The sequence below is a fragment of the Setaria viridis genome, chromosome 8 (assembly GCF_005286985.2).
Source record: "Setaria viridis chromosome 8, Setaria_viridis_v4.0, whole genome shotgun sequence".
NCBI lineage: Eukaryota > Viridiplantae > Streptophyta > Magnoliopsida > Poales > Poaceae > Setaria > Setaria viridis.
In genome coordinates, this window is record NC_048270.2 from 1,833,487 (window position 1) to 1,847,977 (window position 14,491).

The 14,491-nt window shown below is 44.7% G+C and overlaps 1 protein-coding gene across 1 annotated transcript; it reads right to left on the bottom strand.

Moving 5' to 3' along the window:
- Nucleotides 1-752: 752 nt before the first annotated feature.
- On the bottom strand, nt 753-4,978 carry LOC117833288 (stem-specific protein TSJT1). The gene is made up of 5 exons (XM_034712730.2): nt 4,648-4,978; nt 1,985-2,225; nt 1,749-1,869; nt 1,432-1,541; nt 753-1,061 (listed from the first exon to the last, which is right to left on the bottom strand). The coding sequence occupies exons 1-5, from the start codon at nt 4,848-4,850 to the stop codon at nt 1,029-1,031; spliced, it is 708 nt and encodes a 235-aa protein (XP_034568621.1). The 5' UTR covers nt 4,851-4,978; the 3' UTR covers nt 753-1,028.
- Between the last annotated feature and the right edge of the window lie 9,513 nt (nt 4,979-14,491).

The window sequence follows — 14,491 nt, forward strand, 5'->3', positions numbered from 1 at the left end:
TGTATTTTCAACATTTGTTATATACTACTTCAACGTTTATGTCAAAAATGTTGAATTAGTTTCTTTTAACTGTTGAATTGGTTTGATAATAATGTTGAGTATGCTTTTACGAGGAATGGAATAGAAAAATAAAATAAAATATAAGAATAGAAAACAAAACACCGTCCTTGCTCTATTTGCTGCAAAAAAGGAACATTCGGCAGCATGCTTGCTGCTGCTCTGTTGTGCTTTTCGCTGCGCGTACTTCTGTGCATGCATGCTCTTATTATACCGAAGAAGTACGGACTAGAAACGAAGATCCATAGCATCGTCTTGACGTACACAGCACGGCATATCTGGAAGGAAAGGAACCAAAGGGTGTTCAACAACAAAGCTCTTCGGTCAGATCAAGTTTTCGGATTAATTCAAGACGATATCCAAACACACCGACAAGCATGTGGAAATCTTTTGTTATGAGATGGGTTCCATGTATCTTAATATTTTTTTTACCACTATGTTTTAGTTTGCGAGAGAGGCCACCTTATTTATGTAATAAATAATATCATGTAATCTGAGACCTCTATCTCTCGGAAATGTCAAGCAGTGCTCCTGCCAATGTTTAAAAAAAAGCACGGACTAACTTGGCTTACAGATACAGATTAACTGCCAAGTCCTACAGATACAGATTATACTTGGCTTGGGTCACATGTTGGATCAGTAGTGGTAGTCTTTTTCCTGCAGAAGATGGATTAATGCGTAGCTAACGATAACAATGAAAACGGAGAAGTAAAAGCTTCAATATTTGCTGCAGATACACAACTTCATCCATGCAACACTAATCGATTATAGCAGCACCCGGTCTCAACTCTCAAGTTCCATGCAAGTTGAACAACTAGGGATACAGCAGATACACACACAACCAACAACACTGATGAAGTTCTTGCCACGTTGGCAGCACTTCTCCTTTTATAGGAGCCATTATATTACACCACCATGTACAGAGTCTCGCAATGCCCCGCATCCCTCGACACGAGCATCTCCACCTAAAATTACAGTGCTGTGAGGACTGTAGAGCCTTCCACCTGCAGAGAGGGTTCATGTGGGTTAATAGATCATCATCCGGAGAAAATTGTTGCCAGATTTTCAGGTAAAAATCTGAAAGGAAAACAATCCAATCAAAGTAACAACATCAGGTAGTTCCCCTGCTCTTCAGTTGTGCTTTTCTGCTCACTGGAATTTTAACCTCTGAATCTGCAATGCCTTTTCTCCTAAAAGGAATCCTTAAATGCCCCTTACTCCACAGTACAATATTCTGCAGAGTCTGACCCCAACGTTCCTTGTTGTGAGTGCCCCGATTGATGCTATAGTATCCCATGATCGACACAGCCCTGATGAACAAGTACTGTAGACTGAATTCTTCTTCAAGACATAACAAACCATTTTTTTTTTTACCTTGAAAGTTGCACCACAGATTTCTTCTTCGTTTGCAGGAACAGCAGTCACCTTGTTCTTGGGGTTCTCATAGCACTTCAAGCCTCCAAGAGCATTAGAGTAGAAGCAACCTGCAGGCAGCATGCCAACATGAGATTAGTGAAAATGATCAATCAAGAAGGGCTTTTAATCTTCAGAATATAGTCAGCAGTGGTTGGAACATTTTCATAGATTCTTTTTTTATTCAAAAAAGAAACAAAATAATTAATTGACTGGGTGGTTGGCAGCATACTAGCAGTCCGGACATGATCTGACATCGCTTGATGGGCTCGCATTACCTTGTGGGAAAGGTGCAAGTGACTTGCCACATGATCCTTTGAGCATGTCAATGTCGTCAGAGAAGGCGACGCAGCCATCTGCAGTGATCCCCCAGAAGAGCGGCACCTTGCCCTCGGGATCCTGAGAGCAGGGAACACATCGGAAAAATAAGCTATCCACCCATTGTCCTAAACCAAGTCACCATTGACGGATAGAAATTAGAAACAGCAACTAGGACTATGAGTAGGCAACATACGGATGCGACGAGCACGGAGTTGGTGGACTTGTCGAAGAGCACGAAGGCATAGCTGCCGGTGAGCTGGGAGAGCATGAAGCTGGCCGGGTATGGCGCCCGGTCCCGGAGCGTCTTGTAGGCCTCGATGACGAGGACCACCTCGTTGGCGCCCTTGGACAGCCCGTACTGCTGGCTCAGCCGCCCCAGGTTGTCCAGCACCCCCTCGAACAGGCAGAAGATCTCGTCCTTTGCCGCGAACGACCTGACCAAGACACGTTTATTTCGTCACTTGTTAGCAACCACTGGAAGGTGAATGCATCTAAGCATCTTCATGGTACTACTACACTGCTGCTATGGCCAAAACAATGAAAATTAGGACCAAAGAGAGTCAGAAAAGTTTAACTAAATTCTTGAATGACTGAAGGACATGATCCTTCAGACTTTCAGAGTTCAGATTAATTAGGTGCACCTAACATCGAGAATTGGAACACTTAAGCTTGTTCTTAACAAAAGGAAAAACATGGATAATACTTAAAGAGAAATAGCTAGGATGTGAAGTATGCATTATTGATAGAAAAGGCCAAACTGAATGGAGTAAAGGAGTGGGAATTCCTTGGATGCTACTTCTTCGGTGAATGTGCCTTAGTACTGGAAGGATAAGAGGACATGGTGAGGGATAAGGGTACCCACGGATCCCTACCAAGCAGGATATTGGCCGGTCTGACAAGTAGGCTCCGTCCGACCATGACATGCTGGGTAAGGCATGAAGACACATGGAGCACGAGCCAGGAGATCGGACGACCCGAATCCACCCGGATATTGCGGGATATATGTTTTAGTCCGACTCAGATTGCTTTCCATGTAACAACCGATAGGTTTAGATCCTACCTGATTGTAACCCTAGGTCGTCAGCCTCTATAAGGCGGCCAGGGATGCCCCCCGAGGGGACATCAACTATTAGCATCCCATACCAGTAATACAATCCACAGGAACATACGACGTAGGGTATTACTCTCCGGATGTCCAAACCTGTCTAAACCTTATGCCATTGTGTTACCATTCGAGCTCTTGGTCTTGCGATCTTCCCCGCCTACAAATCTACCACCTGGGTAACCCTCTGGTGGACCGCCGGTCACTAAATCCGACACACAGCAATCCCGCAAATCATAGCCCTGACAGACCATCTGGGCCTTCTACTTTCTTCAGATCTGTGGGCAGCAAAGCCGGATTACCGACTACCACTACCAAGTGGTCGCTAGTCTCTACAACGATCTGAAGTTCTGAACGAAGCATGTGAAATTTACACATTTAGCTCTACGCCTCTACATAACTAAAATAGAGGGAACAAATCATACTTGCTCCATACTGTCACAGCTCATGAGTCCTATTTTTTTAAAAAAAGTTTAACCACTAGATTACAAAGGCTTGTTGCTTTCCTTAAACGATAATTGGGTCATTGATCTTTCAGTAGCCGCCTATCGGAGAATATGAGGCTCCATCGTTTGTTGGCAGGTCAGCTGATGACACCTTTGTCTGTGGAAGGTGGCACGACGTTGACGTCCAAATTGTGCGCACCCCCCTATGTGTGGGAAGTGAAGGCCTCCTTCATTATTTTCTTTTTTGGAAAACAAGGTCTCCTTTTTTATAAATAAATACAAATGATATTTACACGTCCACGTCAAACATATACATCCAGATGCAACTTCTTATCGTTTCTTCTTTCTTGCACCAACCGTTTGACGTTGGTACCCTTAGAAATGGACACACACGCTTAATGCTACTAGTGTCCCTGTTTATTTTCTATTCTACATGGTTTTTTTTTATTTCCTGGCAGGAAAAATGCCTCTGCGTATGTCCCTAGTCTACTTTTTTTTTTGTTGAAATAAACATAAATGAAAAGGGGGGGGGGGGGGGGGGGGGGGGGAGTAGGAGGAACAAAAAATACAATACTAATGACAGCTCATTGGGCGTACACCTACACTGTAGACCAACTTATTAGGCACTCAGTTTCTGAACAAACCTATAGATAAAAAAACATGGATAACAGCCTGAAAACCCCACTGGCTTAATGGGCAGCCGCAAATCTCAGTGCCCTGCCATTTCCTGGCTAATTTTTGTGGCTGACGATTATGAATTCAGAAGAAGATAAACCAAGGTGGTTGGTAGGTTGGTCCTACAGCTACAGTTACACGAATGGATCAGGAAACAGTATTCATTATTGCCCACTTTCTTTCAGAAAAGCAGTAAGAAGAAAAACCTTTTTCCAATTATTGAGACACAGGATGGGTACTACTAGATAATACAGATCCGAATCTTTTGATGAATCCGCTAATAACCGAATTTAGCTGCCTAATTAGTTTGCCAAGCTCTCTCGCGTGTGATATCATGTCACCAACATCACTGCCGTTCAGACTTGAGTAACTGAAAAACAGAACAGAGCAACTGACTCTGTTTGTTATAGGAGGAAGAACTACAGGATGATCTATCAAATCCTCTTGCATGGAATAAGTGAATCCATCCTAGGATCTTGCGAAATCCAGGCGAAAAAGGATACTACTTTTTCAGTTGATCAGCTGATGGAGCTTCCTAGAAGGAAAAAGAGAAGAGAAGAGAAGAGAAGAGAATCCTCCATCCATCCATGTCCATGTCCATGACACTAGGCTACAACCAGAGCATGTATGTACCTTGGGCGGAGGAGGGCCTGGTTGGTGTGGGAGTAGGCGAGGTGCCCCAGGTCGGCCAGCTGCATGGACACGGCCGGCTCCGATCTCCCCAGGAAGCGGCTGACGAGCTCCGACGCCTTCGTCTTGGGCGACGGCGTCCGGCTGCCGGCCGCCACCAGCTCCGCCGGCACCTCCACCACCTCGCCGCTGAACACCGCCAACATCTTCACACACCAAATCAACCTACCAAAAAGAACCTAGGGATCCTACTAAAACTAACCCCTTCCTGATAATAATCAATCAAGGTAGCATAAGCTTCCTCCTCCCACACTCCTTGGATGGAGCGATGGAGGGGGAAGGCGAGGTGGTTTATATAGGCAGGTAGCCGAGGAGGGCCGCTGCCTCGGTTCGGATAATGACCGTGACGTGGACCCCACCTGGGCATCCCCCATGTTTGCACGGTGGTTTCGAACATCTCGTGAGCGCCGACGTGGCAGTGCCCGTCTTTACAGGGTACTGGTAGTATTAATCCATCTAACCCATCATCAGACATGAGGAGGGCGTGGGTTAGTGGTGCACGTATTTGACACGGGACGTTCAGAGTTTTCTGTAAACTTTTTTCCGGAAAAAAGGAGGTCTTTTGTTGATGGCCGGTATGGAGTATATGGACAATTGGGCAGCGTGACATGCGAGATCGATCAAGGAAGAAGACGCATGCCAAGGAAGAGTCTGGAACGCGAATCGAGCGACGAAGGTGACACGCCATGGCCTGGAGACCTTCCATGGTAAGCTGGGGACGCTGATGATGATGTGTGCCGAGGTGCGCAGTGCTCGCGCGGCCGGTTTCGTCTCCTGTTGTTCGCACGCGGGGACGAAACGCCACCACGAACGGCCGCCGGCATCTCGGCCACTTCCCCTCCCGCAGATATTGCCGGTGGCACACATGATACTGCATGCGGCAGGCCACTTCTTTTCCTTCAATTCCTCTGGCCAGCCTACTGCCTGGACCATGCATGTTGTAATTCTCTCAGCACTGAAATTTGTAAATCTGTTTGCACAAATGTCTAAACCACACTTCACCGTTCTTCTTTTTTACTTTTTTTTTGTTTTTGTTTTTTGTGGTGGATGAATAACGTTCGTGCATGAACATTTCGGCACTGTCATGTGTAAACGCCTGCCTGCCACACATGTATGTATCAGCTAGCTGCTATCAAGCTCCAAAGGATTAATCTGTTGCTAATCCATTGCTAGCTTCTATGGAAAATACCCACACCACACACAAACCCGGACACAGGTTTTGTGACGTAGCGCTCCAGGTTCCTCCAGTCCACTAGACACACTACAGTCCTTTTCACCCCCACGTAATGGCCGGCCGTGACACAAAAACGACGTGCACTGGCTAGGATATGGTAGTAATGTACAGTATATCCCAGTAATTCCATTGGCTGCGGCACGTCATTTATCGATGTGTATGTAAAGACTAGCAAAAATGGAATCAAGATTCAGTACCATGTCATTTTTGGTAAATACGTATCGAGAAGAAAACAGGAGGGTAGAAAACAGGAGGATAGAATCAAGCACTACTTCGCTGAGAATGACTGACGTAGCGCTCCAGGTTCCCCCAGTCCACTAGACACTCCTTTTCGCCAGTGCAATGGCAGTGACACTCTTTTTGGTACCACTGGTGGAAAATCGAGCATAAGTCCCAGTCGGTAAGTCTCGTATATCTCGAAAAATCAACCAGAACTAATTATTCGGAACTAAAAATTCCCCTCTTTAGTCCCAGTTGGTAATACCGATCGGGATTAAAGGGGCCACCATGCATGTGCATACAGACGCATGCATGTGGCTCCTTTAGTCCCGGTTGTTATTACCAACCGGAACTAAAGATCTTTTTTCTTTTTACCATGAATTATTTTTCATATTAATGCTAATTGTTGCTTCACACACACATATATGTACATATACGTATACATCCTTAGCGTACACTACTTACACGTATACGCTCGTATTGTATGCATGTCATATATATATTTCATGATAGTGTAGGCATAATATTAATAATAACTATTATATATACAATTCTAAATATATTATACACATCAAACTAGTATTTATATAATTACTATATATACAAGAATTTGTCGTCTTCATTCTTAGGATCCTCCCATTGTGGTGTTGCTCGGTCCGGCTGTTGAATGTCCATCGTAATAAAATTCTCCTTTGGGATTTATCACCTCACCCATCGGAAATCCCATGATAGCTTCTTGGATTGCCAAAAGCCTCTTCTTCTCCAAGAGTTCTTCTCTAATCCGCAACATCTGTAATTTGGAAATATGTGAATGTTACACAAACAATTAAATATAATGATCTAGAAAACAATTAATTATTAATAGGTTTGTTTTACATACAGTTATATTGTCCGATACCACCTTGTCCCTCACAAAATGGTACATGTGCTCACAGACGAAAATGAGGAAAAAAATCGGGTAGCACCTCCCTAAGTTTGCTTGCTCGCCATGGAGAAGGAGCCCGAAGCTCTCTTTCTGAGTAGCTTGGGATCAGGAAGGAAGAAGCTGACTTTTATAGGCGAGGCGTTTAGTCCCGGTTGGTAGTCCCAACCGGGACTAAATGGATGGCCTTTAGTCCCAGTTGGTGTTTTCAACTGGGACTAAACGCCCCACTAGATTCCCTCATCCCACTAGCTATTACAACCGGGACTAAAGATCCTGTTGTCGCTGGTCATCGGTGGTGGCTGTTTGACCCAGGACTAAAGCCCCTTTAGTCTCGGGTCCAAAAATGACCAGGACTAGAATTGCTAGATGAAAGGTCTATTCTCTACTAGTGTACGTAATATATAACTATGTGTATGTAAAGACTCCATTGACGTTTGGTCATGTGTTTCCATCTAAAAAGTCTATTTCAATGATCCAGCGGCTAATAATTTCTTGATAATTGTCGTTGTTTTATACCCGGTAACCTACTGAGGGGTGTCCCGAGGTAGTAAATTAGTCGGTGGGGGATCGCCGGACATGAAACTTGATAGTAAAAGCGAGGACACAAGACACAGATTTATACAGGTTCGGACTGTCAGAGTAGCGTAATACCCTACGTCCTGTTTGGGGTGTTGTATGTTGCGCCCTGCGCTTGTGTGTTGTTTGGTATTGAGGATTTGATCCTTTGTTGTGGTTCTATGAGGTCTTGGCCTACCGATCTAAGGACCTCTGCCCTCCTTTATATATTCCAGGGGGCGGGATTACTAGTCGGTTACAAGGTAGGAATCCTAGTAGAATTATAGGGTATGAGTCCTAGTAGGATTACAGGAAAATCCTAGTAGGAGTCCGTCTTCTTCCTTCCTTACAGGTACTGGGGATCTATCTCCGACAAGCCCCTGAGCGCTTCATAGTTGAGTGCAGCAATCGTCGAGTACTTTTCAGATCCTCGTCGAGTAGTTTAGTGCTTTTTGAGTACTTTGTCTAGCTGAATCTTCAAAGTTCTTCAAAGCTGCCATGAGGCTATGGTGTGCTCAAGCCCTTGATCATCTTGATTTTGTAATTTTCATAGTGATATGGAGGGCTGCGAAAGTCGTACTCCATATGGAGTAGCCTCCAAACCTTAGGTTGAATCGAAGAATCACAATGAGGGTCAATAAAATCTTGAGTTTTCTTCTTTCATCTTGAAAAAAAATCAACTTTTGAGTGTAGCTTATCAGCCCCCGAGCCTTGGAATGATTAAATAATCAATCCAAGGGTCTTTAGTCCTCACGCAAGTCATCATCCAAGTAGTTTTGCGGCATCCAGCCCCTGAGCTTTTAAGCTAGGTGAGTTGCAGGAGCCATGTTGAGTAGTTATTGATGCCCAGCCCCGAGCATGGGAGCTAGCGGAGGCACTGGAGGTATTCCGAGTAGTAATTGACATTTAGCCCCCGAGTTTAGAAGCTAGCTGAGCCATTGGAGGTACGCTGAGCATTCTGGAGAGCCACCGCCGAAGCTTGACCTGAAAAAAATGCATACATTATGTAGCATATTGTAGAATATTGAAACTACTGAAATTTATTCAGTGATGAATGTAAATGTTGTGTCGTGCTCTTGTTTCGACCATATTTCTCCCGAGTAGTTAGCCTGTTACGTTTAGGCTCTCAGTCTCTATTTACCCATTGGCACTACATGTGAGATCTTTGTCTCGTGTACACATACTGGCACTGTTGCTACGGAGATCTTTGTCTCGAGTTCTAGCGTTTAAGCATGACAGAATATCCAAGACTTTCATGAATTAAGGCGTGTTATGCTCGATGAGATTAGTGATAATTAAGAGAAGATATTTAAAATAAGTAGTCAACATTGCAAAAAGAGAGAGCCGGATTGTGTTTAAAGTAGTCGTTGAGACATTTTTGTCTTTTGGTAAGAAAAGCGCGTGTTGCCGTGCATAGAATTTGTACCTTCTTAGGGTGTAGCCGTTGCAAGCCTCCAGCACTCAGTGCACCAAACCCGTGGCCGTAGCCTTCAAAATTCGATGTACCAAACCTGTTAGCGGAGCTTCCAAAACTCAGTGCACAAAATCTTTGGCTATAGCCTCCGTAATTCGGTGTACCAATCCCATGTTGTCCGTTAACATGCTCCATAATTGGCAAAGTGTAGCTCTGGAGGGTAATTTCTATCGAGAGGCGTACACATATAAGTAGTCAGCGCGTTGCCCTGCATGAGGAAAACAAGCCGAAAAAATTATATGAAATAATTAAAAAATTAACTTAGCTTGATTCGTGGATAATTGTCGACGAAGCCGCATCGATTGTTGATGAAGCCAACTAGTCGGAGTCGATTCTGACTAATTGTTGATCATGTAAAACCCGTCCTCGACTAGTTTTCTAGTCGAGATGAGTAGTCGAAGTAGACCATCCTCGATTAGTTTTCTAGCCGCCGACTTGTTTTCTAGCTGAGATGAGTAGTTGAAGTAGACCGTCCTCGACTAGTTTTCTAGTCGAGACGTGTAGTCGAAGTAGTCGTCGGCGACTTGATGCGGCTGGACGTCGAGGTAGCAGAAGTAGTCGATCGCATCGTCGGAGATTTGTTGGTGTTGCCATGCAAGCTGAAGTCCTTTTGGTAGCTTTTTTGGCATGCGCATAGCTGAATGCACCGTTGATTTCTAGCGCCAGAGGAAACAACGATAACTGTTTCTTTATTTTGATGCTTGGCGTGCTTTTCCATCTCCAATCAACAAAGCTGGTATCCACTTCGGACTCCACTAAGGAAATCGATTCCCTGTAGGATTCTGTCTTGACGCCATCCAATTCTATTCCATCTCAATCTTGATGCTTGAAGACGATCATCGGTAGGTGAATTGCTCCACTTCGCACTCCGTTTCAAATTGGAACTCGGCGACTTGCTTCTCGTCGAGTAGATTGATTTTGAAGATGAGGTCATTTGAGCTCGCCCGATGATCTCAACGATATCCCCTACCTGGCGCACCAGTTGTTGGTGTTTTATACTGGCAACTTACCAAGGGGTATCCCGAGGTAGTAGATTGGTCGGTGGGGGATCGCCGGACATGGAACTTGATGGTAAAAGCGAGTACACAAGACACATATTTATACAGGTTTGGGCCGCCATAGTAGCGTAATACCCTACGTCATATTTGGGGTGTTGTATATTGCGCCCTGCGCTTGTGTGTTGTTTGGTATTGAGGATTTGGTCTTTTGTTGTGGTTCCATGAGATCTTGGTCTATCAATCTAGGAACCCCTGCCCTCCTTTATATACTTCAGGAGTGGGATTACTAATAATCAGTTACAAGGTAGGAGTCCACTAGAATTATAGGGTATGAGTCCTAGTAGATTACAGGAGTCCATTCGGACAGTAATTAACCTAGAAATAAATCTGATGAGTGTAGCAGATAGCTGAGCTACGATTTTCAGGAACATTTTATTAAGAGAAGAAAGAAAGAGTATACTTGGCTGTAGATTAAATTTACTGTACATGTCTAAACCTCAGGTGGCAGCAACCAAACAATGATTAACGTGACTAAGGTTAGTCATGGCAACAATAGGTAACAATACAAACAAAACATATATACCGTACATACGACCAAGCCACCGATCAAGACAAGCTCTAAAGGGGGTTTAATTTAGAAAAAAAAAGATGTCTTGCTTCATACAATATATATTTTCAAGAGTTATATAGAAAAATATCCATAAGCGTGAGATATCTATCAAATCTTTAAAATGTCTGCACGCGGATAAATTTCCGTTCGAGGTACATAACTATACTGGTATTGGCGAAGTTTTTACTTCAGTTAAAAGTACTCGTGAATTAAAGTTGAGCATACAAATCCAGCGGGTTTATATCCAGCACATTATTCAGGTTAACTAGCGCTGTCAGGCTTTGTCGATGGTTCGTAAGCACAATAAAGTACTCCATCATGTTTGACCTAAAGTATTCAATTCGATTGGCAACGAGTGACGTTAGATTAGAGTAAACGAACTCATATATGTTACGTAAATATATGCCGATTTGTCACAAATATAAACAAAACAAAACAAAAACCCGGCATGCTAGATGGAGTGGCATCTTACTTCAGCCTAAAACTTTGCTAATTGGTCAAAGAAAACAATCTTGAAGAATATTCCTGCGGTGATCAAGGAGCGAGGAATCATCAGACGCGTGGCTAACATTTGTGGAAAGAAATTGATACAGTGACGTGGCAAGCAAAAAAAGAAAGATTGTTTTTTTTTCACTTTTCAAGCGAGCGAGCACCCTTCGGCTATTTCATACCTGTTTCAAAATAGCCCAAACAGAACATCATAGGCCCGTGAGAGCACAATATGCTAATTGCCTAATTCTATTATTACCTGACGTAGTTTTCTATGTGACCTAGAAAGTGATGTTTCTGATGATTCGAACTAAAAGAAATGTCAATTCACACGCAATTTTGGCATCATATATATATGCAAGAAAGGTTATACAAAATGCAATACAATAGGCTAGTCCTGCAAACGTCTGGGAAGTCGTTGCATTTTTTTTGTGCAAAATTTTAATTTCTCACTGTCTCATTTAATATTCTATTTCTAAGAAGTCTCTGGAGTTTGTATTTGGTTAGTCTGACCCGTACATACTGAACAAGTGAAAAGATTTTTTCTTATTCAGAAACCAATGTGCGCCCACAGCATTGGATATTGGATGAGACAACGACCCACAGATTTGCGAATTTTCTTGCATGACTCGTGTCGTGCAGAGAGAATCTAGCGGTCTAGCCCATGTGATTCGCTTGCTGTTCTGAATTTTTCTTTAGCTTATCCTGATCGTGTTCGTGAAGCTTAATTAGGTGGTCTAGGTGCACTGAAAAGGAATCAAACTGATGAAGTGTCACCTTTAATTGCAGCACCTCCCTCAGGTAAGTGGTTGGACTTGACATCCCTTTTTACATTTTCATGGTGTCTGTGTAATGTGTTGGATAATTATGTCAGAACATCCCAGCAGATTGAACCTACCGTTTAGGAGATTTTGGAGATGAGAGGGAGCTCCAGCAGATTACCAATTTCTTCCACAATACCAAAATCTTTTTGGCAATTGCCAAAAACTCACCTCCTTTCCTCTTGATGTAGGGAAGAAGCAGCTCTCTCCACACCTCCCCCTTATCGACCATTGGCTTTGGCGCGCCGGACATGTCCACTCCGTCCGCGCACTGTTGCTCGGTCACGACGCCACCGAGGAATCCCAGCCATCCCTGCACACCCGAGCCCGCCAGAGAGAGGGGGAGGGAGAGGAAGAAGGAGAGAGAGAGTCTACCTCCAGCGAGGGGGCGGGCCGGCGGGCGCCAGCAAGGGAGGAGGAGCGAGTGCCTCACGAGGAGAAGGAGCGGACGCCGCCATCAGGCCATGCGCGGGGGAGAAAGGCGTGAGCGCCGTTGTCGGGAGGGAGCGCGCCACCGAGAGAGAAGGGAGAAGAGGTGCGGGGTCATGGGAGGAAAAGGGAGGGGTGACTAGTGAGGGAGGAAAGAAAAAAAAGAAAAAAACTCTGACTCCTGGGTCCTATGTGCTAGGGGTGTAATGGAGATTGGTTTTTGGCAGTATGCTACAGCGGCAATTACCAAAAACGTAAAAGTAACTATGGGAGAGGGATTGAGAAACTATTTTAGCAGTGGGATACGAGCAATCTGCTCTTGAGTGTGAAGGACAATTTGTATATAGTTCAAACTTTAGGTAATTTACAACTTTTGGCATGACGCGTGGACTGCGGAGAGAATCTGGCCCATGTGATTCAGTGTCGTTCTAAATTTTCTTTATCTTCCCTGATCGTGTACGTCCACGAAGTTTAACCAAATAACTAGGTGCACTTCTGAAAGGTAACCAATGTCAATTTCAAAAAAAAATGTAACTAATGGTCTAGGTACATGATCACAGCATATCTGGTGACTATTAAAAAAAATCTGGTGACGACCAATGCGCTTTTCTTTTTTTTTATTGCTCGGATTTATCTGCTTCTGCTTGTCTGGCCTAAAAATGACGCAAACAAGGGGCGGTGCAACTTGGCAAGTGGGGCACCTAAGGTGATTACTCTATCGGCATAATTTGCGCTCCTGAAAACACAAAACTTGAGAGCCTGTTTGATACCCTGTGTTAAAGTTTAACAAATGTTAAAATTTTAACACTCTCAAATGGAGTGCTAAAGTTTAATACATTGGGGTGTTTGATGGTGTGTTAAACTTTAACATATTTGGTGGAAAATGACTTCATTGCCCCCTCATTTATAGCTGGCGCACTACCCCTCTTCCTCCTCTCCGAGCTAGGGTAAAAATCGAACCACCGCCATCTCCTGCGATGACCACGGCCACGGCCACCCTCCCTTCACTTCCTTCACCACCGTAGGAACACATCGATGCCATCCCGATGCCCAGGCGCATCGGACCGAGGCCACTCCGGCGCCGCCCACTTCTCCTTTGCCGGCGCTGGGCCTAACCCGCCACCACCGCCGCCGCCTCCCTCCCCGCTCCTCCCTCGCGCCCTCTCCAGATCCGCGTGCTGCCTCCCATGACGACGCGGATGAGGCGGGGGCGACGGAGGTGGCATGGTCGGGCAGAGGAGTCGGGGCCGGCGGAGATGGCGGGGCTCGGCGGAGGAGGTGGGGCCGGGCGTTGGAGGCAGGGCTGGCGGAGGCGGCGGGGCTCTTGCGGTTGGGGTAGGGCCCGCGGAGGTGGCGGGACTGGGCGGAACAGGCAGGCGGCGGGTGGTGTGGCTGGGAGGAGAGAGAGGGAGGAGAGAGAAGGGGGCAATGGTGGGAAAAAGTGGAGAGGAGGACCACTTTTAACAAGTTTAACAAATTTTAACACCCCTTTGATGTGTTTATAAAATTGGGGGTGTTAAACTTTAACACATCCCTTTTAACACCCCTGTTTGGGAGGTAATGTGCTAAAAGGGTGTTAAAAGTGCCCTTAGGAAAAAAAAACAGATAAGGAAAACAAAAGAAAGAATCTAGGCATGGAGCCAGCAGGTTCCCTCCTTTCAACATGTTTATTCATCAGATAATCAGATATAATACAACTTGGAGGTTGAATGACTAAATGACTTGTATTGCATTGTATGCCTTCTTTGACGAAGTACATACGCTCATTGTTATGTTAGCATCTTCATGTTACTGTGCAGGAATGCTATGTGCCCATAGTTTGCCACCAAGGTTCCAAAACCAGACCTTTCTCCAGCCGAAGTCCATGATTCTTCCGAGGCGATGATTGTTATGAAACCTAGAAGGTATCTCTATGCTAGCTTCCAGGTTGATTCCTTATGCTATTAGGGGGTGTTTGTTTCTATAGCGCCTCCTAAAATTCCTATCACATTGAATGTTTAGACACTAATTAGGAGTATTAAACATAAGCTAAT